The sequence below is a fragment of the Haemorhous mexicanus genome, unplaced genomic scaffold (assembly GCF_027477595.1).
Source record: "Haemorhous mexicanus isolate bHaeMex1 unplaced genomic scaffold, bHaeMex1.pri scaffold_259_ctg1, whole genome shotgun sequence".
In the NCBI taxonomy this organism is placed as follows: Eukaryota; Metazoa; Chordata; class Aves; order Passeriformes; family Fringillidae; genus Haemorhous; species Haemorhous mexicanus.
In genome coordinates, this window is record NW_026776086.1 from 1 (window position 1) to 20,457 (window position 20,457).

Here is a 20,457-nt window from a genome sequence, read left to right on the forward strand (position 1 = left end):
GTGCCCAGGTGTGTTTTTCCCCCTCCCAGGTGTGTTTCACCCCCTCCCAGGTGTGCCCAGGTGTGTTCCAGGTGTGTTTCGCCCCCTCCCAGGTGTGCCCAGGTGTGTTCCAGGTGTGTTTCACCCCCTCCCAGGTGTGTTTTACCCCTCCCAGGTGTGCCCAGGTGTGCCCAGGTGTGTTTCGCCCCCTCCCAGGTGTGTCCCTCACCTGCAGCATGTCCAGGGTGACCCGGCCAGGTGTGGTGACCACCTTGCCCTCCCGGCGGCCGAGCTGGCGGGACTGGAAGGCCGAGTCCTTCAACCTGCGACGGGACCCCCCGGACCCGGCCCAGGTACGGGAACGAGTCCACCTGGGCCACGGGGGAGGGACAGGTGAGCCAGGGGAGGGGCTGGGGACACCTGCGAGGGCTCTGGGGACACCTGGGACACACCTGACAGCACAAGGGAGGGACAGGTGAGACAGGGGAGGGGCTGGGGACACCTGCGAGGGCTCTGGGGACACCTGGGACACACCTGGCAGCACCAGGGAGGGGTACACAGCCGTGGCACACCGGGGAGGGGTACCCTGGGCACACCTGGGAGGGGGACACACCTGGGACACACCTGGGCACACCTGGAGGGTAACACACCTGGGCACACCTGGGAGGGGGTGAGACACACCTGGACTACACCTGGGAGGGGGGCACACCTGGGAGGGAGTAAAACACACCTGGGCACACCTGGGAGGGGGTGAAACACACCTGGGCACACCTGGGAGGGGGTGAAACACACCTGGGCACACCTGGGAGGGATTTGAACACACCTGGGCACACCTGGGAGGGGGTAAAACACACCTGGGACGCACCTGGGAGGGGTAAAACACACCTGGGCACACCTGGGAGTGGTTTGGGGTGATCTGGGGATGGGTTTGGGCTCCCCAGGTGAGGTCTGGGCTCCCCAGGTGAGGTTTGGGCTCCCCAGGTGAGCTTTGGGCTCCCCAGGTGAGCTTTGGGCTCCCCAGGTGAGTTCGGGCTCACCTTTTTGGGTGTCCCTGCACCATTTTTGCCAATTCCAAGTCAATTTTTGGGGTTTTTTTTTGAGCAGAGTTTGGGGTTTTGGCGGGAATTTGGGGCTCCCAGGTGAATTTTGGGGCTCCCAGGTGAATTTAGGGCTCCCCAGGTGAATTTTGGGGCTCCCAGGTGAATTTTGGGGCTCCCAGGTGAATTTAGGGCTCCCCAGGTGCTGCTGAGGGAGCACAAGCTGCGCTCGTACTCGCTGAACGCCGTCAGCGCGCACTTCCTGCACGAGCAGAAGGAGGACGTGCCCCATGGCATCATCACCGAGCTGCAGGTGTGTCCCCACATGTCACCTGTGTGTCACCTGGGCCACCTGGAGTTACAGGTGTGCCACAAAACGGCCCCAAAATGGCCTCAAACGGCCCCAAAATGGCACCAAATGGCTCCAAAATGGCGCCTGTGTCACCTGTGTGCCCCACGGCATCATCACCGAGCTGCAGGTGTGTCCCCAAATGTCACCTGTGTGTCACCTGGGCCACCTGGAGTTACAGGTGTGCCACCAAACGGCCCCAAAATGGCACCAAAGGGCCCCAAAATGGCACCAAATGGCTCCAAAATGGCGCCTGTGTCACCTGTGTGCCCCATGGCATCATCACCGAGCTGCAGGTGTGTCCCCAAATGTCACCTGGGTCACCTGGAGTTACAGGTGTGGCCATAAAATGACTTCAAAGAGCCCTAAAGTGGTCCCAAAATGGCCTCAAATGGCTCCAAAATGGCCCCAAAATGGACTGAAATGGCTCCAAAATGGCCCCTGTGTCCCCAGGTGTCCCAGCCCCACTCACCAGTGTCCCCAAGGGTGTCCCCATGTCCCCAGGGGTGTCCCCATGTCCCCAGGGGTGTCCCCCTGTCCCCAAAGGTGTCCCCTCTCACCTTGGTTCCCTCAGAACGGCGACGCGCAGACGCGGCGCCGCCTGGCCCTGTACTGCCTGAAGGACGCCGTGCCTTGGTCCTCGAGCTCCTGATGACCCAATGGTGTCCCCAAGGGTGTCCCCATGTCCCCAAGGGTGTCCCCAGGGGTGTCCCCATGTCCCCAAGGGTGTCCCCTCTCACCTTGGTCCCCTCAGAACGGCGACGCGCAGACGCGGCGCCGCCTGGCCCTGTACTGCCTGAAGGACGCCGTGCCTTGGTCCTCGAGCTCCTGATGACCCAATGGTGTCCCCAAGGGTGTCCCCAAGGGTGTCCCCATGTCCCCAAGGGTGTCCCCTCTCACCTTGGTCCCCTCAGAACGGTGACGCGCAGACGCGGCGCCGCCTGGCCCTGTACTGCCTGAAGGACGCCGTGCCTTGGTCCTCGAGCTCCTGATGACCCAATGGTGTCCCCAAGGGTGTCCCCATGTCCCCAAGGGTGTCCCCAAGGGTGTCCCCATGTCCCCAAGGGTGTCCCCTCTCACCTTGGTCCCCTCAGAACGGCGACGCGCAGACGTGGCGCTGCCTGGCCCTGTACTGCCTGAAGGACGCCGTGCCTTGGTCCTCGAGCTCCTGATGACCCAATGGTGTCCCCAAGGGTGTCCCCAAGGGTGTCCCCATGTCCCCAAGGGTGTCCCCTCTCACCTTGGTCCCCTCAGAACGGTGACGCGCAGACGCGGCGCCGCCTGGCCCTGTACTGCCTGAAGGACGCCGTGCCTTGGTCCTCGAGCTCCTGATGACCCAATGGTGTCCCCAAGGGTGTCCCCATGTCCCCAAGGGTGTCCCCAAGGGTGTCCCCATGTCCCCAAGGGTGTCCCCTCTCAACTTGGTCCCCTCAGAACGGCGACGCGCAGACGCGGCGCCGCCTGGCCCTGTACTGCCTGAAGGACGCCATGCCTTGGTCCTCGAGCTCCTGATGACCCAATGGTGTCCCCAAGGGTGTCCCCAAGGGTGTCCCCATGTCCCCAAGGGTGTCCCCATGTCCCCAAGGGTGTCCCCTCTCAACTTGGTCCCCTCAGAACGGCGACGCGCAGACGCGGCGCCGCCTGGCCCTGTACTGCCTGAAGGACGCCATGCCTTGGTCCTCGAGCTCCTGATGACCCAATGGTGTCCCCAAGGGTGTCCCCAGTGGTGTCCCCATGTCCCCAAGGGTGTCCCCTCTCACCTTGGTCCCCTCAGAACGGCGACGCGCAGACGCGGCGCCGCCTGGCCCTGTACTGCCTGAAGGACGCCGTGCCTTGGTCCTCGAGCGCCTGATGACCCAATGGTGTCCCCAAGGGTGTCCCCAAGGGTGTCCCCATGTCCCCAAGGGTGTCCCCATGTCCCCAAGGGTGTCCCCTCTCACCTTGGTCCCCTCAGAACGGTGACGCGCAGACGCGGCGCCGCCTGGCCCTGTACTGCCTGAAGGACGCCGTGCCTTGGTCCTCGAGCTCCTGATGACCCAATGGTGTCCCCAAGGGTGTCCCCAAGGGTGTCCCCATGTCCCCAGGGGTGTCCCCATGTCCCCAGGGGTGTCCCCATGTCCCCAAGGGTGTCCCCTCTCACCTTGGTCCCCTCAGAACGGTGACGCGCAGACGCGGCGCCGCCTGGCCCTGTACTGCCTGAAGGACGCCGTGCCTTGGTCCTCGAGCTCCTGATGACCCAATGGTGTCCCCAAGGGTGTCCCCAGGGGTGTCCCCATGTCCCCAAGAGTGTCCCCAGGGGTGTCCCCAGGGGTGTCCCCATGTCCGCAAGGGTGTCCCCTCTCACCTTGGTCCCCTCAGAACGGCGACGCGCAGACGCGGCGCCGCCTGGCCCTGTACTGCCTGAAGGATGCCGTGCTGCCGCTGCGGCTGCTCGAGCGCCTGATGACCCAATGGTGTCCCCAAGGGTGTCCCCAGGGGTGTCCCCATGTCCCCAAGGGTGTCCCCTCTCACCTTGCTCCCCTCAGAACGGCGACGCGCAGACGCGGCGCCGCCTGGCCCTGTACTGCCTGAAGGACGCCGTGCTGCCGCTGCGGCTGCTCGAGCGCCTGATGACACTGGTGACGCTGGTGGAGATGGCGCGGGTGACGGCCGTGCCGCTCAGCTACCTGCTCACCCGCGGCCAGCAGGTCAAGGTGGTGGCGCAGCTCCTGCGGCAGGTGACCGTGGGGACGTGGGGGTGGGGGGTGGGGACGGTGAGGGGACACGGGGTGGGAAATGTGAGGGGGAAATGGCGGCGGATGTGAGGGGAAAATGGAGGGAAAGGTGAGGGGAAAATGGTGGGAAAGGTGAGGGGAAAAGGGTGGGAAAGGTGAGGGGAAAATGGAGGGAAAGGTGAGAGGAAAATGGAGAAAAAGCTGAGGGGAAAAGGGCGGGAAATGTGAGGGGGAAATGGTGGGAAAGGTGAGGGGGGAATGGAGGGAAAGATGAGGGGGAAGGGGTGGGAAATGTGAGGGGAAAATGGAGGGGAAGGTGAGGGGGAAGGGGTGGGAAATGTGAGGGGGAAATGGTGGGAAAGGTGAGGGGAAAATGGAGGGAAAGGTGAGGGGGAAAATGGAGGAAAAGGTGAGGGGAAAATGGAGGAAAAGGTGAGGGGGAAAATGGAGGAAAAGGTGAGGAGGGAATGGAGGAAAAGGTGAGAGGAAAATGGAGGGAAAGGTGGGGGGGAATGGAGGGAAAGGTGAGGGGGGAATGGAGGAAAAGGTGAGAGGAAAATGGAGGGAAAGGTGGGGGGGAATGGAGGGAAAGGTGAGGGGGGAATGGAGGGAAAGGTGAGGGGAAAATGGAGGGAAAGGTGAGGGGAAAATGGAGGGAAAGGTGAGGGGGAAATGGAGGGAAAGGTGAGGAGAAAAGGGAGGAAATGTGAGGGGAAAATGGCAGGAAACATGAGGGGAAGATGGAGAGAAACGTGAGGGGGGAATGGAGAAAAATGTGAGGAGAAAACGGAGGGAAAAATGAGGGGAAATGTGAGGGGGAAATGGAGGAAACATGAGGGGAAAAAAGAGTGAGAAATGTGAGGGAAAAAGGGAGGCAGAAGTGAGGGGAAAAGGGCAGGAAACATGAGGGGGAAATGGAGAGAAATCTGAGGGGAAAATGAGGGAAATGTGAGGGGAAAATGTGACGGGAAGAGGGAGAGAAATGTGAGAGGAAAATGGAGGGAAACGTGAGGGGGAAAAAGGGCGGGAAAACGTGAGGGGAGAAAATGGCTGGCAGTGACAGAACTGCAGGTGAGAGGATTTGGGGACATTTGGGGACACTGAGGGGACTTGGGAGCATTGGGCACACCTGGGGCTGTTTTGGGGTGAATTTTGGGAAGGGATTTCAGGGATTTTTGGGGGGATTTTGGGGGATTTGGGTGTTTTTTAAGTAGGATTTTTGAGGGGGGGTTTGGGAAGGGTTTTTAGGGATTTTGGGGGGATTTTTAAGGGGATTTTTGGGGGTTTTTTAATGGGATTTTTATCGGTTTTTGGGGTGTGCTTTCTGGGATGTTTTTTGGGGTGAATTTGGGACATTTTGGGGTTTTTTTTGCCCTCCCAGGCCATGCAGGAGGATTTGCTGCTGCCGGTGGTGAAGTCGGAGGGGGGAGAGGATTTCGAGGGGGCCACGGTGATCGAGCCCCTCAAGGGGTGAGTGGGGGGCACAAAAAAACCCCAAATTTCCCCAAAATCCCCCTCAAAAAAACCCCAAAATTCCCCCAAGCTCCCTAAAAAAAAAAAACCTTTAAAAACCACCCAATAAACCCCCAAAAAAATCACCCTAATAACCCCTTCTAAACCACCCAAACCGCCCCCAAAAACACTCTGAAAAAAACACCAAACACCCCAGAAATCCCTCAAAAAACCCAAATATCCCTCAAGAAACCTAAAAATCCCTCAAAGATCCCTCAAAAAACCCCCAAAATCCCCAAAAAAACAAGTTTTGCCCTCAGCTACTACGATGTGCCCATCGCCACCCTGGATTTCTCCTCTCTGTACTCGTGGAGGGGCACAAAAAAACCCCAAAATTCTCCAAAATCTTCTCAAAAAATCCTTTCAAATCACCAAATAAACCCTGAAAAAAAACCCCCAAAAAACCCCAAAAAAACCCAAAAACCCTCAAAAAAATCTTGAAAAAAAACCTCAAAAAAAACCCCACCTGAAATTCCTCTAAAAAAACCATTAAAACCGCTCAAGAATTTTGAAAAAAACCTGAAAAAATCCTTAAAAAAACCCCAAAAATCCTTAAAAAACCCCCAAAAATTCTGAAAAAATTCTGAAAAAATTCTGAAAAAAGCCCAAAACAGCCCAAAAAACCCCAAAACCCCAAATTTTGTGCCCAGGTACTACGACGTGCCCATCGCCACGCTGGACTTCTCCTCTCTGTACCCGTCCATCATGATCGCTCACAACCTGTGCTACACCACCCTGCTGCCCCCCGGGGGGGCTCAAAAACACGGGTTTGTACTGGTTTATACTGGTTTGTACTGGTTTATACAGGTTTGGACTGGTTTGGTACTGGTTTGGTACTGGTTTGGTACTGGTTTATACTGGTTTGGACTGGGAGCTCTCCTCTCTGTACTCGTGCTACACCACCCTGCTGCCCCCCGGGGGGGCTCAAAAACACGGGTTTGTACTGGTTTGTACTGGTTTATACTGGTTTGTACTGGTTTATACTGGTTTGGACTGGTTTGGACTGGTTTGGTACTGGTTTGGTACTGGTTTGGTACTGGTTTATACTGGTTTGGACTGGGAGCTGTCCTCTCTGTACTTGTGCTACACCACCCTGCTGAAACACGGGTCTGTACTGGTTTGGACTGGTTTGGTACTGGTTTGGACTGGTTTATACTGGTTTGGACTGGTTTGGACTGGTTTGGTACTGGTTTATACTGGTTTATACTGGTTTGTACTGGTCTCTCACCAGGCTGGGCCCCGAGGATTTCATCCGGACCCCCACGGGGCAGCTGGGTCCATACTGGTCCATACTGGTTTCTAGTGATTTATACTGGTCCATACTGGTTTCTAGTGATTTATACTGGTCCATACTGGTTTATACTGGTCCATACTGGTCTGTACTGGTTTCCCTGCAGGCTGGGCCCCGAGGATTTCATCCGGACCCCCACGGGGCAGCTGGGTCCATACTGGTCCATACTGGTTTCTAGTGATTTCTACTGGTCCATACTGGTCCATACTGGTTTATAGTGATTTATACTGGTCCATACTGGTTTGTACTGGTTTATACTGGTCTGTACTGGTCTCTCACCAGGCTGGGCCCCGAGGATTTCATCCGGACCCCCACGGGGCAGCTGGGTCCATACTGGTCCATACTGGTTTATAGTGATTTGTACTGGTCCATACTGGTCCATACTGGTCCGTACTGGTTTGTACTGGTTTATACTGGTTTGTACTGGTTTATACTGGTCTGTACTGGTCTCTCACCAGGCTGGGCCCCGAGGATTTCATCCGGACCCCCACGGGGCAGCTGTTTGTGACCCCCCGGGTGCGCAGGGGGGTCCTGCCCCGGGTCCTGGAGGGGCTGCTGGCCGCCAGGAGCAGGTGGGGAAATTTGGGGAGAAATTGGGGAAATTTGGGGAAATTTGGGGAGAATTGGGGAAATTTGGGGAGAAATGGGGAAATTTGGGAGAAATTGGGGAAATTGGGAAATTTGGGGGGAAATTGGGGAAATTTGGGGAAATTTGGGGAGAATTGGGGAAATTTGGGGAGAAATGGGGAAATTTGGGAGAAATTGGGGAAATTGGGAAATTTGGGGGGAAATTTGGGGGAAATTTGGGGAAATTTGGGGAAATTTGGGGGGAAATTTGGGGGGAAATGGGGAAATTTGGGGAAATTTGGGGGGAAATTTGGGGGGAAATGGGGAAATTTGGGGAGAAATGGGGAAATTTGGGGAGAAATGGGGAAATTTGGGGTGAAATTGGGAAATTTGGGGAAAAAATGGGGAAAGAATGGGGACAAAATGGGGAAATTGGGGAAACTGGGAAAAATCGGGGTGAGATTGGGGAAATTTGGGAGAAAATGGGGAAATTTGTGGGGAAATTGGGAAATTTGGGAGAATTTTGAGGGAAATTTGGGAAAAAATGGGGAAATTTGGGGAAAATTGGGGGAGAAATGGGGAAATTTGGGGAGAAATGGGGGAGAAATGGGGAAATTTGGGGGGAAATGGGTAAATTTGGGGGGAAATGGGTAAATTTGGGGGGATTTTGAGGGAAATTTGGGGAGAAATGGGGAAAATGGGGAAAATTGGGGGAGAAATGGGGAAATTTGGGGAGAAATGGAGAAATTTGGGGAAAATTGGTGGAGAAATGGGGAAATTTGGGGAGAAATGGAGAAATTTGGGGAAAATTGGGGGAGAAATGGGGAAATTTGAGGGGAAATGGGGAAAATTGGGGGAGAAATGGGGAAATTTGGGGAGAAATGGGGAAATTTGGGGAAAATTGGGGGAGAAATTGGGAAATTTGGGGAGAAATGGGGAAATTTGGGGAAAATTGGGGGAGAAATGGGGAAATTTGGGGAGAAATGGGGAAATTTGGGGAAAATTGGGGGAGAAATTGGGAAATTTGGGGAGAAATGGGGAAATTTGGGGAAAATTGGGGGAGAAATGGGGAAATTAGGGGGGAAATGGGGAAAATTGGGGGAGAAATGGGGAAATTAGGGAGAATTTTGAGGGAAATTTGGGGAAAAAATGGGGAAATTTGGGGAAAATTGGGGGAGAAATGGGGAAATTTGGGGGGAAATGGGGAAATTTGGGGAAAATTGGGGGAGAAATGGGGAAATTTGGGGTAAAAATGGGGAAATTTGGGGGGATTTCTGTGGGGATTTGTGCCCAGGTGTGTTCACCTGTGCCCAGGTGAGCTCACCTGCGGGTCCTGGCAGGGTGAAGGCGGCGCTGGCCGAGGAGCAGGACCCCGAGCGGCGCCAGGTGCTGGACGGGCGGCAGCTCGCGCTCAAGGTGAGCGCCAACTCCGTCTACGGCTTCACCGGGGCGCAGGCCGGGCGCCTGCCCTGCCTGGAGATCTCCCAGGTAACGCACCTGGCACAGGTAACACACCTGGGCACACCTGGCAGGGGTTTGGGCACACCTGGGACACACCTGGGGCACACCTGGGGCACACCTGGGGCACCTACGGCTTCACCGGGGCGCAGGCCGGGCGCCTGCCCTGCCTGGAGATCTCCCAGGTAACGCACCTGGCACAGGTAACACACCTGGGCACACCTGGCAGGGGTTTGGGCACACCTGGGACACACCTGGGCACACCTGGGACACACCTGGGACACACCTGGGACACACCTGGGGCACCTACGGCTTCACCGGGGCGCAGGCCGGGCGCCTGCCCTGCCTGGAGATCTCCCAGGTAACGCACCTGGCACAGGTAACACACCTGGGCACACCTGGGACACACCTGGGCACACCTGGGGTACACCTGGGACACACCTGGGCACACCTGGGACACACCTGGGCACACCTGGGGCACACCTGGGCACACCTGGCAGGGGTTTGGGCACACCTGGGGCACACCTGGGACACACCTGGGCACACCTGGGCACACCTGGGGCACCTACGGCTTCACCGGGGCGCAGGCCGGGCGCCTGCCCTGCCTGGAGATCTCCCAGGTAACTCACCTGGCACAGGTAACACACCTGGGCACACCTGGCAGGGGTTTGGGCACACCTGGGGCACACCTGGGCACACCTGGGGCACACCTGAGGCACCTACGGCTTCACCGGGGCGCAGGCCGGGCGCCTGCCCTGCCTGGAGATCTCCCAGGTAACGCACCTGGCACAGGTAACACACCTGGGCACACCTGGGACACACCTGGGCACACCTGGGGTACACCTGGGACACACCTGGGCACACCTGGGACACACCTGGGCACACCTGGGGCACACCTGGGGCACACCTGGGCACACCTGGCAGGGGTTTGGGCACACCTGGGGCACACCTGGGACACACCTGGGACACACCTGGGGCACACCTGGGGCACCTACGGCTTCACCGGGGCGCAGGCCGGGCGCCTGCCCTGCCTGGAGATCTCCCAGGTAACGCACCTGGCACAGGTAACACACCTGGGCACACCTGGCAGGGGTTTGGGCACACCTGGGACACACCTGGGCACACCTGGGACACACCTGGGCACACCTGGGACACACCTGGGGCACACCTGGGGCACACCTGGGGCACCTACGGCTTCACCGGGGCGCAGGCCGGGCGCCTGCCCTGCCTGGAGATCTCCCAGGTAACTCACCTGGCACAGGTAACACACCTGGGCACACCTGGGCACACCTGGGACACACCTGGGCACACCTGGGGTACACCTGGGACACACCTGGGCACACCTGGGGCACACCTGGGGCACCTACGGCTTCACCGGGGCGCAGGCCGGGCGCCTGCCCTGCCTGGAGATCTCTCAGGTAACGCACCTGGCACAGGTAACACACCTGGGCACAGCTGGCAGGGGTTTGGGCACACCTGGGGCACACCTGGGCACACCTGGGGCACACCTGGGACACACCTGGGCACACCTGGGGCACCTACGGCTTCACCGGGGCGCAGGCCGGGCGCCTGCCCTGCCTGGAGATCTCTCAGGTGAGCACACCTGGCACAGGTAACACACCTGGGCACACCTGGGCACACCTGGGCACACCTGAGCACACCTGGGCACACCTGGGGCACACCTGGGGCACACCTGGGGCACCTACGGCTTCACCGGGGCGCAGGCCGGGCGCCTGCCCTGCCTGGAGATCTCCCAGGTAACGCACCTGGCACAGGTAACACACCTGGGCACACCTAGGGCATGCCTGGGCACAGGTAAACACACCCGGACACCCCCAAACCACACCTGGGCACACCTGGGCACACCTGGGCACAGGTAACACAACTGGAGCACACCTGAGGGACCCCTGGGCACACCTGAGGGATACCTGGGCATACCTGAAGCACACCTGGGCACAGGTAACACAACTGGAGCACACGTGAGGGACACCTGGGCACACCTGAGGGACACCTGGGCACACCTGGGGCATACCTGAGGCATACCTGGGCACACCTGAAGGACACCTGGGCACCCCTGAGCCTCACCTGTGCCTCACCTGCAGAGCGTCACCGGCTTCGGGCGGCAGATGATCGAGAGGACCAAGCAGCTGGTGGAGAGCGAGTACCCGGACGTGCAGGTAACACACCTGGGCACAGGTGGCACACCGGGCACACCTGAGTCACACCTGGCACAGGGAACACACCTGGGCACACCTGGCACAGGGAACAGCACACCTGGGCACAGGGAACACACCTGGGCACACCTGGCACAGGTGACACACCTGGGCACAGGGAACACACCTGGGCACACCTGAGTCACACCTGGCACAGGGAACAGCACACCTGGCGCAGGGAATACACCTGGCACAGGTGACACACCTGGGCACACCTGGGCACAGGTGACACACTGGGCACACCTGAGTCACACCTGGGCACAGGTGACACACTGGGCACACCTGAGTCACACCTGGCACAGGGAACAGCACACCTGGGCACACCTGAGTCACACCTGGCACAGGGAACAGCACACCTGGGCACACCTGAGTCACACCTGGCACAGGGAACAACGTACCTGAGGGTATCCACAGTCACACCTGGGCACAGGTGACACACCTGGGCACACCTGGCACAGGGAACAGCACACCTGAGACACACCTGGCACAGGGAACAGCACACCTGGGCACACCTGGCACAGGGAATACACCTGGCACAGGGAACAGCACACCTGGGCACACCTGGGCAGAGGTGACACTCCTGGGCACACCTGGGCACACCTGGGCACAGGTAACAGCACACATTGGCACAGGTGACACACCTGGGCACACCTGGGCAGAGGTGACACACCTGGGCACACCTGAGTCACACCTGGGCACACCTCAGTCACACCTGGGCACACCTGGGCACAGGTAACACACCTGGGGCACACCTGGGGTAGGATTTTAGGGCATTTTTGGGGTTTTTTAGGTGGATTTTGGGTTTTTTTCGGTGGATTTTGGGGTTTTTAGGTGGATTTTGGGGTTTTTTGGGGCGCTGACCCCAATTTTTGTGTTTCTGCCCCCAAAATCTCCTGCCCAGGTGGTGCCCGGGGACACGGACTCGGTGATGTCACCTGGGTGTGCCCTGGGTGCCATTTTGGGGCATTTTAATGAGATTTTAGTGCATTTTCACGGGGATTTTGGGGTTTTTGGGGTTTTTTGGGGCGCTGACCCCGATTTTTGTGTTTCTGCCCCCAAAATCTCCTGCCCAGGTGGTGCCCGGGGACACGGACTCGGTGATGTCACCTGGGTGTGCCCTCGGTGCCATTTTGGGGCATTTTAGCCGTTTTTTAGTGCATTTTAACGGGGATTTTGGGGTTTTTTGGGTGGATTTTGGGGTTTTTTGGGGCGCTGACCCCAATTTTTGTGTTTCTGCCCCCAAAATCTCCTCCCCAGGTGGTGTACGGGGACACGGACTCGGTGATGTCACCTGGGTGTGCCCTCGGTGCCATTTTGGGGCATTTTGGGGCATTTTAGCCGTTTTTTAGTGCATTTTAACGGGGATTTTGGGGTTTTTTGGTGGATTTTGGGGTTTTTTCGGTGGATTTTGGGGTTTTTTAGGTGGATTTTGGGGTTTTTTCGGTGGATTTTGGGGTTTTTTGGGGCGCTGACCCCGATTTTTGTGTTTCTGCCCCCAAAATCTGGTGCCCAGGTGGTGCCCGGGGACACGGACTCGGTGATGTCACCTGGGTGTGCCCTCGGTGCCATTTTGGGGCATTTTGGGGCATTTTAGCCATTTTTTAGTGCATTTTCACGGGGATTTTGGGGATTTTGGGGTTTTTTGGGGCGCTGACCCTGATTTTTGTGTTTCTGCCCCCAAAATGTCCTGCCCAGGTGGTGTACGGGGACACGGACTCGGTGATGTCACCTGGGTGTGCCCTCAGTGCCATTTTGGGGCATTTCAATGAGATTTTAGTGCATTTTAACGGGAATTTTTGGGTTTTTCAGTGGATTTTGGGGTTTTTTGGGGCGCTGACCCCAATTTTTGTGTTTCTGACCCCAAAATCTGGTGCCCAGGTGGTGTACGGGGACACGGACTCGGTGATGTCACCTGGGTGTGCCCTGGGTGCCATTTTGGGGCATTTTGGGGCATTTTAGCCATTTTTTAGTGCATTTTAACAGGGATTTTTGGGATTTTGGGGTTTTTTGGGGCGCTGACCCCGATTTTTGTGTTTCTGCCCCCAAAATCTGGTGCCCAGGTGGTGTACGGGGACACGGACTCGGTGATGTCACCTGGGTGTGCCCTCGGTGCCATTTTGGGGCATTTTGGGGCATTTTAGCCATTTTTTAGTGCATTTTAACAGGGATTTTTGGGATTTTGGGGTTTTTTGGGGCGCTGACCCCGATTTTTGTGTTTCTGCCCCCAAATTCTGGTGCCCAGGTGGTGTACGGGGACACGGACTCGGTGATGTGCCGCCTGGCCGTGCCCTCGGTGCCCGAGGCGGCCGCCCGGGGCCGCGCCGTGGCCACCTGGGTGTCCGGGCACTTCCCCTCCCCCATCCGCCTCGAGTTCGAGAAGGTGCGCCCCCAATTTGGGGGTTTTTGGGGGTTTTGGGGGGGTTTGGGGGATTTTGGGGGGGATTTTGGGGCTTTTTGGGGGGGTTTGGGGGATTTTGGGGGGGTTTGGGGTTTTAAAGGGGAAATTTTGGGGGTTTGGGGGATTTTGGGGGGGTTTTGGGGTTTTAAAGGGGAAATTTTTGGGGTTTTTGGGGGGATTTTGGGGGGGTTTTGGGGTTTTTGGGGGGATTTTGGGAATTTTGAGGGTATTTTGGGGGATTTTCAGGGGAATTTTGGGTTTTTTGGGGACAATTTTGGGGTTTTGGGGAGAATTTTGGGGGTTTTGGGTTTCCAAAGGGGGAATTTTGGGGGTTTTGGGAGAATTTTGGGGGAGTTTGGGGGGATTTTGGGGTTTTAAAGGAGAAATTCTGGGGGTTTTGGTTTTCCAAAAGGGGAAATTTTGGGGTTTTGGGGAGAATTTTGGGGTTTTGGGGGGAATTTTGGGGTTTTGGGGGGAATTTTGGGGTTTCAAAGGGGAAATTTTGGGGGTTTTGGGTTTCTAAAAAGGGAAATTTTGGGGGTTTTGGGGGAATTTTGGGGTTTCTAAAAAGGGAAATTTTGGGGGTTTTGGGGGAATTTTGGGGTTTTAAAGGGGAAATTTTGGGGGTTTTGGGTTTCTAAAGGGGGAATTTTGGGGTTTTGGGGAGAATTTTGGAGTTTTGGGGAGAATTTTGGGGATTTTGGGGGGATTTTGGGGTTTTAAAGGGGAAATTTTGAGGGTTTTAGGTTTCTAAAGGGGGAATTTTGGGGTTTTTGGGGAGAATTTTGGGGGTTTTGGGGTTTTAAAGGGGAAATTCTGGGGGTTTTGGGTTTCTAAAAGGGGAATTTTGGCGATTTTGGGGAGAATTTTGGGGTTTTGGGGAGAATTTTGGGGTTTTGGGGGGATTTTGGGGTTTTAAAGGGGAAATTTTGGGGGTTTTGGGTTTCTAAAGGGGGAATTTTGGGGTTTTTGGGAGAATTTTGGGGAGAATTTTGGGGGTTTTGGGGGGATTTTGGGGTTTTTGGGGGAATTTTGGGGTTTCAAAGGGGAAATTTTGGGGTTTTGGATTTCTGAAAGGGGGAATTTTGGGGTTTTGGGGAGAATTTTGGGGTTTTTGGGGAGAATTTTGGGGGTTTTGGGGTTTTAAAGGGGGGATTTTGGGGGATTTTCAGGGGAATTTTGGGGTTTTTGGGGACAATTTTGGGGGTTTTTGGGGAGAATTTTGGGGATTTGGGGGAATTTTGGGGTTTTAAAGGGGAAATTTTGGGGGTTTTGGGTTTCTAAAGAGGGAATTTTGGGGTTTTTGGGGAGAATTTTGGGGTTTTTGAGGGGGTTTTGGGGAGAATTTTGGGGATTTTGGGGGGATTTTGGTGTTTCAAAGGGGAAATTCTGGGGTTTTGGGTTTCTAAAGGGGGAATTTTGGGGGGTTTTGGGAGAATTTTGGGGATTTTGGGGGGATTTTTTGGGTTTTGGTGAGAATTTGGGGGGATTTGGGGAGGGTTTTGGGGATTTTCAGGGGAATTTTGGGGGTTTTGGGTTTTTGAGGGAGATTTTTGGGATTTTTAGGGGAAATTTGGGGAGAATTTGGGGTTTTTGGGGGGATTTTGAGGGGAATTTTGGGGTTTTTGGGGAGAATTTGGGGTTCTAAAGGGGGAATTTTGGGGTTTCTCAGGGGTGCAATTTTGGGGGTTTTTCTGGGGGAAAAAACCCTTAAAAATACAAGAAAATACCTAAAAAGATTTTTAATAATTTAAAAAATTGGTTTAAAATAGCTTAAAGATGGAAGAAAAAAATGCTTTAAAATTGATAAAAAATGGCTAAAAAAGAAGTAAAAAAATAACTAAAAAATGGGGGAAAATTGCTTAAAAATAGCCAAAAAATGGGGTAAAAAGGTAAAAAAATGGTTAAAAATTGCTAAAAAATAACTAAAAAATGGGGGAAAAAAGCTTAAAAAAAAGGTTAAAAATAGGAGAAAAATGGGGGGAAAAAGTTTTAAAAAATGGGTAAAAAATAGCTAAAAATAACTAAAAAATAACTAAAAAGTGGGGGAAAATTGCTAAAAAAAAGGGTAAAAAGTAGCTAAAAAATGGGGGGAGAAAGGAGAAAAAATTGGTAAAGAATAGCTAAAAAAATAACTAAAAAATGGGGGAAAATAGCTAAAAAATGGCCAAAAAATGAGGGGACAAAGGTAAAAAAAAGGTAAAAAATTGCTAAAAAATGGCCCAAAAATGGGGGAAAAAAGGTTTTAAAAAAGGTAAAAAATAATAGAAAAATGGGGGGAAAAAGTTTTAAAAAATGGGTAAAAAATAGCTAAAAAATAACTAAAAAATGGGGGAAAAATAGCTAAAAAATAGCCAAAAAATGGGGGGAAAAAGGTAAAAAATTGGTAAAAAATTGCTAAAAAATGGCCCAAAAATGGGGGAAAAAATCTTTAAAAAAAGGTTAAAAATAGGAGAAAAATGGGGGGAAAAAGTTAAAAAAATGGGTAAAAAATAGCTAAAAATAACTAAAAATTAATTTTAAAATGGGGGAAAATTGCTAAAAGAAAGGTAAAAAGTAGCTTTAAAATAGGGGAAAAATGGGGGGAAAAAGGTTAAAAAATTGGTAAAAAATAGCTAAAAAATAACTAAAAAATGGGGGGAAAATGGCTAAAAAATGGCCAAAAAATGGGGGGAAAAGGTAAAAAAATGGTAAAAAAATTGCTTAAAAATGGCCCAAAAATGGGGGGAAAAATCTTTAAAAAAAGGTTGAAAATAGGTAAAAAATAGGAGAAAAATGGGGGGAAAAAGTTAAAAAAATGGTAAAAAAGTCGCTAAAAAATGGCCAAAAAATGGGGGGAAAAGGTAAAAAAATGCTAAAAAATGGCCCAAAAATGGAGGAAAAAGCTTTAAAAAAAGGTTGAAAATAGGTAAAAAAATAGGATAAAAATGGGGGGAAAAAGGTAAAAAAATGGGTAAAAAATAGCTAAAAATAACTAAAAAATAAGTAAAAAATGGGAGAAATTGCTAAAAAAAAGGGCAAAAAGTAGCTAAAAAATGGGGGGAGAAAAGCTTAAAAAGTTGGTAAAAAATAGCTAAAAAATAACAAAAAAATGGGGGGAAAATAGCTAAAAAATAACTAAAAAATGGGGGAAAATAGCTAAAAAATGGCCAAAAAATGAGGGGACAAAGGTAAAAAAAAGGTAAAAAATTGCTAAAAAATGGCCCAAAAATGGGGGATAAAAGCTTTAAAATAAGGTTAAAATATGAGAAAAATGGGGGGAAAAAGGTTAAAAAAAAAGGGTAAAAAATAACTAAAAAATAACTGAAAAATAGGGGAAAATAGCTAAAAAATAGCCAAAAAATGGGGGGAAAAAGGTAAAAAAAAGGTAAAAAATGGGGGAAAAAAAGCTAAAAAAAAAGGTAAAAAATGGGGGAAACTTGGTAAAAGCTGGGGGATGAATCTGGGAGGTGTGGGGCAGGGCTCTGGAGGTGTTCCTGTGCTCTTCAGGTGTACCTGCCCTACCTGCTGATCAGCAAGAAGCGCTACGCCGGCCTCTGCTTCCCGGGGGGCTCCGGGGGCGCCCCCAAGCTGGACTGCAAGGGGCTGGAGGCCGTCAGGAGGGACAACTGTCCCCTGGCTGCCAACCTGGTGACAGCCTGCCTCAGGAGGATCCTGCTGCACAGGTGGGGCTGGGGCAAAAATGGCAAAAACTGGGGGAAAAACGGTGAAAAAATGGAGAGAAACGGTGAAAAAATGACCAAAAATGGAGAAAAAACGGCCAAAAAATGGAGAAATGGCCCAAAAATGGGAGAATTTCACCTTGAGTGACAGCCTGCCTCAGGAGGATCCTGCTGCACAGGTGGGGCTGGGGCAAAAATGGCAAAAATTGGGGGAAAAACGGTGAAAAAATGACCAAAAATGGAGAAAAACGGCCAAAAACTGGGGAAATGGCCCAAAAATGGGAGAATTTCACCTTGAGTGACAGCCTGCCTCAGGAGGATCCTGCTGCACAGGTGGGGCTGGGGCAAAAATGGCAAAAATTGGGGGAAAAACGGCGAAAAAATGGAGAAAAACGGTGAAAAAATGGCCAAAATCGGCCCAAAATGGGGAAAAACGGCCAAAAACTGGAGAAATGGCCCAAAAATGGGAGAATTTCACCTTGAGTGACAGCCTGCCTCAGGAGGATCCTGCTGCACAGGTAGGGCTGGGGCAAAAATGGCAAAAATTGGGGAAAAAACGGTGAAAAAATGGAGAAAAACGGTGAAAAAATGACCAAAAATGACCAAAAATGGACAAGAACTGGGGAAATGGCCCAAAAATGGGAGAATTTCACCTTGAGTGACAGCCTGCCTCAGGAGGATCCTGCTGCACAGGTGGGGCTGGGGCAAAAATGGCAAAAATTGGGAAAAAAACGGTGAAAAAATGACCAAAAACGGTGAAAAAATGGAGAAAAAAATGGGGAAATTTGGGTCAGTTTTGGGATGGATTTGGGGTCAGTTTTGGGCTCAGTTTTGGGATGGATTTGGGGTCAGTTTTGTGTCAGTTTTGGATGGATTTGGGGTCAGTTTGGGGTCAGTTTTGGGGTTGATTTGAGCTCAGTTTTGGCTCAGTTTTGGGTCAGTTTAGGGTCAGTTTTAGGGTGGATTTGGGATCAGTTTGGGGTCAGTTTTGGGGTGGATTTAGGATCCATTTTAGGTCAGTTCTGGGATGTTTTTGGCTGATTTTTGGGCTGGATTTGGGGTCGATTTTAGGGTCAGTTTTGGGGTGGATTCGGTCCAGTTTAGGGTCAGCTTGGGGATGCTTTGGGGTGATTTTTGGGGTGGATTTGGGGTCTCTGACCCCCAAATTCCCCCACAGCACCATGCCCACACCCAGGAGCTGATCTCAGACCTGCTCTGCAGCCGACTCTGGGCTGGGATTTGGGTGGGTTTGGGGTGATTTTTGGGGAGAATTTGGGCTGGATTTGGGGTCCCTGAGCCCGGTTTTTGGCAGGGGACCCCCAGGGGGCCGTGGCCCACGCCCAGGAGGTGATCTCAGACCTGCTCTGCAACCGCATCGACATCTCCCAGCTCGTCATCACCAAGGAGCTGACACGGGCAGCCAGCGCCTACAGCGCGCCCCAGGCCCACGTGGCCCTGGCTGAGAGGTGAGAAACCCCAAAAAAACCCCAAAATCCAAAAAAGAGCCCCAAAAACTGAGCCAGGAACCCCAAAATCCACCCCAAAACTCACCCTGAAATCCCAGCCAGCGCCTACAGCGCCCCCCAGGCCCACGTGGCCCTGGCTGAGAGGTGAGAAACCCCAAAAAAACCCCAAAATCCAAAAAAACAGCCCCAAAAACTGAGCCAGGACCCCCAAAAACCCCAAAATCCACCCCAAAAACTAAGCCAGAAACCCCAAAAACCCCAAAATCCACCCCTAAAACCCCAAAATCCACCCCAAAAAACCCCAAAATCCACCCCAAAAACCCCCAAAATCCACCCCAAAACCCCAAAATCCACCCCAAAACTCACCCTGAAATCCCAGCCAGCGCCTACAGCGCGCCCCAGGCCCACGTGGCCCTGGCTGAGAGGTGAGAAACCCCAAAAAAAACCCAAAATCCAAAAAAAGAGCCCCGAAAACTGAGCCAGGAACCCCAAAAACCCCTAAATCCACCCCAAAAACCCCAAAATCCACCCCAAAACTCACCCTGAAATCCCAGCCAGCGCCTACAGCGCCCCCCAGGCCCACGTGGCCCTGGCTGAGAGGTGAGAAACCCCAAATTTACCCCAAAATGCAAAAAAAGAGCCTCAAAAACTGAGTCAGGAACCCCAAAAACCCCAAAATCCACCCCTAAAGCCCCAAAATCACCCCAAAACCCCCAAAATCCACCCCAAAAACCCCAAATCCACCCCAAAACTCAGCCTGAAATCCCAGCCAGCGCCTACAGCGCGCCCTAGGCCCACGTGGCCCTGGCTGAGAGGTGAGAAACCCCAAATTTACCCCAAAATGCAAAAAAAGAGGCCTCAAAAACTGAGTCAGGAACCCCAAAAACCCCAAAATCCACCCCAAAAACCCCCATATCCACCCCAAAAACCCCAAAATCCACCCCAAAAACCCCAAAATCCACCCCCAAAAACCCCAAAATCCACCCCAAAAACCTCAAAATCCACCCCAAAAACCCCAAAATCCACCCCAAAAACCCCAAAATCCACCCCAAAAAACCCCAAAAATCCCAAAAATCACCCCAAATCACCCCAAAATCCACGCCAAAAATCCCAAAAATCACCCCAAAAACCCCAAATCCACCCCAAAAACCCCCAAATCCACCCCAAAAACCTCAAAATCCACCCCAAAAACCCCAAAAAAAACCCAAAATCCCCAAAATCCACCCCAAAAACCGAAAATTCACCCCAAAACCCCAAAATCCACCCCAAAAACCCCAAAATCCGCCCCAAAAAATCACCCTGAAATCCCAGCCAGCGCCTACAGCGCCCCCCAGGCCCACGTGGCCCTGGCTGAGAGGTGAGAAACCCCAAAAAAACCCCAAAATCCAAAAAAAGAGCCCCAAAAACTGAGCCAGGAACCCCAAAAACCCCCAAATCCACCCCAAAATCCCCAAAATCCACCCCAAAACCCCCCAAATCCACCCCAAAAACCCCAAAATCCACCCCAAAAAACCCCAAAATCCACCCCAAAACCCCAAAATCCACCCCAAAAACCCCAAAATCCACCCCAAAACTCAGCCTGAAATCCCAGCCAGCGCCTACAGCGCGCCCCAGGCCCACGTGGCCCTGGCTGAGAGGTGAGAAACCCCCAAAAAACCCCAAAATCCAAAAAAAGCGCCCCAAAAACTGAGCCAGGAACCCCAAAAACCCCAAAATCCACCCCAAAAACTAAGCCAGAGAAACCCCAAAAACCCCAAAATCCACCCCTAAAACCCCAAAATCCACCCCAAAAAACCCCAAAATCCACCCCA

At 53.2% G+C, this 20,457-nt stretch overlaps 1 protein-coding gene across 1 annotated transcript; it reads left to right on the plus strand.

The window, feature by feature from the left end:
• Window positions 1-195: 195 nt before the first annotated feature.
• Window positions 196-18,646, plus strand: LOC132323036 (DNA polymerase delta catalytic subunit-like; the record flags this gene model as incomplete). The annotated part of the gene is made up of 11 exons (XM_059837817.1): window positions 196-332; window positions 1,219-1,329; window positions 3,891-4,082; window positions 5,461-5,549; window positions 6,242-6,358; window positions 7,341-7,454; window positions 8,790-8,937; window positions 11,010-11,084; window positions 13,363-13,500; window positions 17,008-17,182; window positions 18,493-18,646. Coding segments are annotated over 11 exons (1,450 nt in total), but the record flags the coding sequence as incomplete, so codon positions are not given.
• Window positions 18,647-20,457: the final 1,811 nt, after the last annotated feature.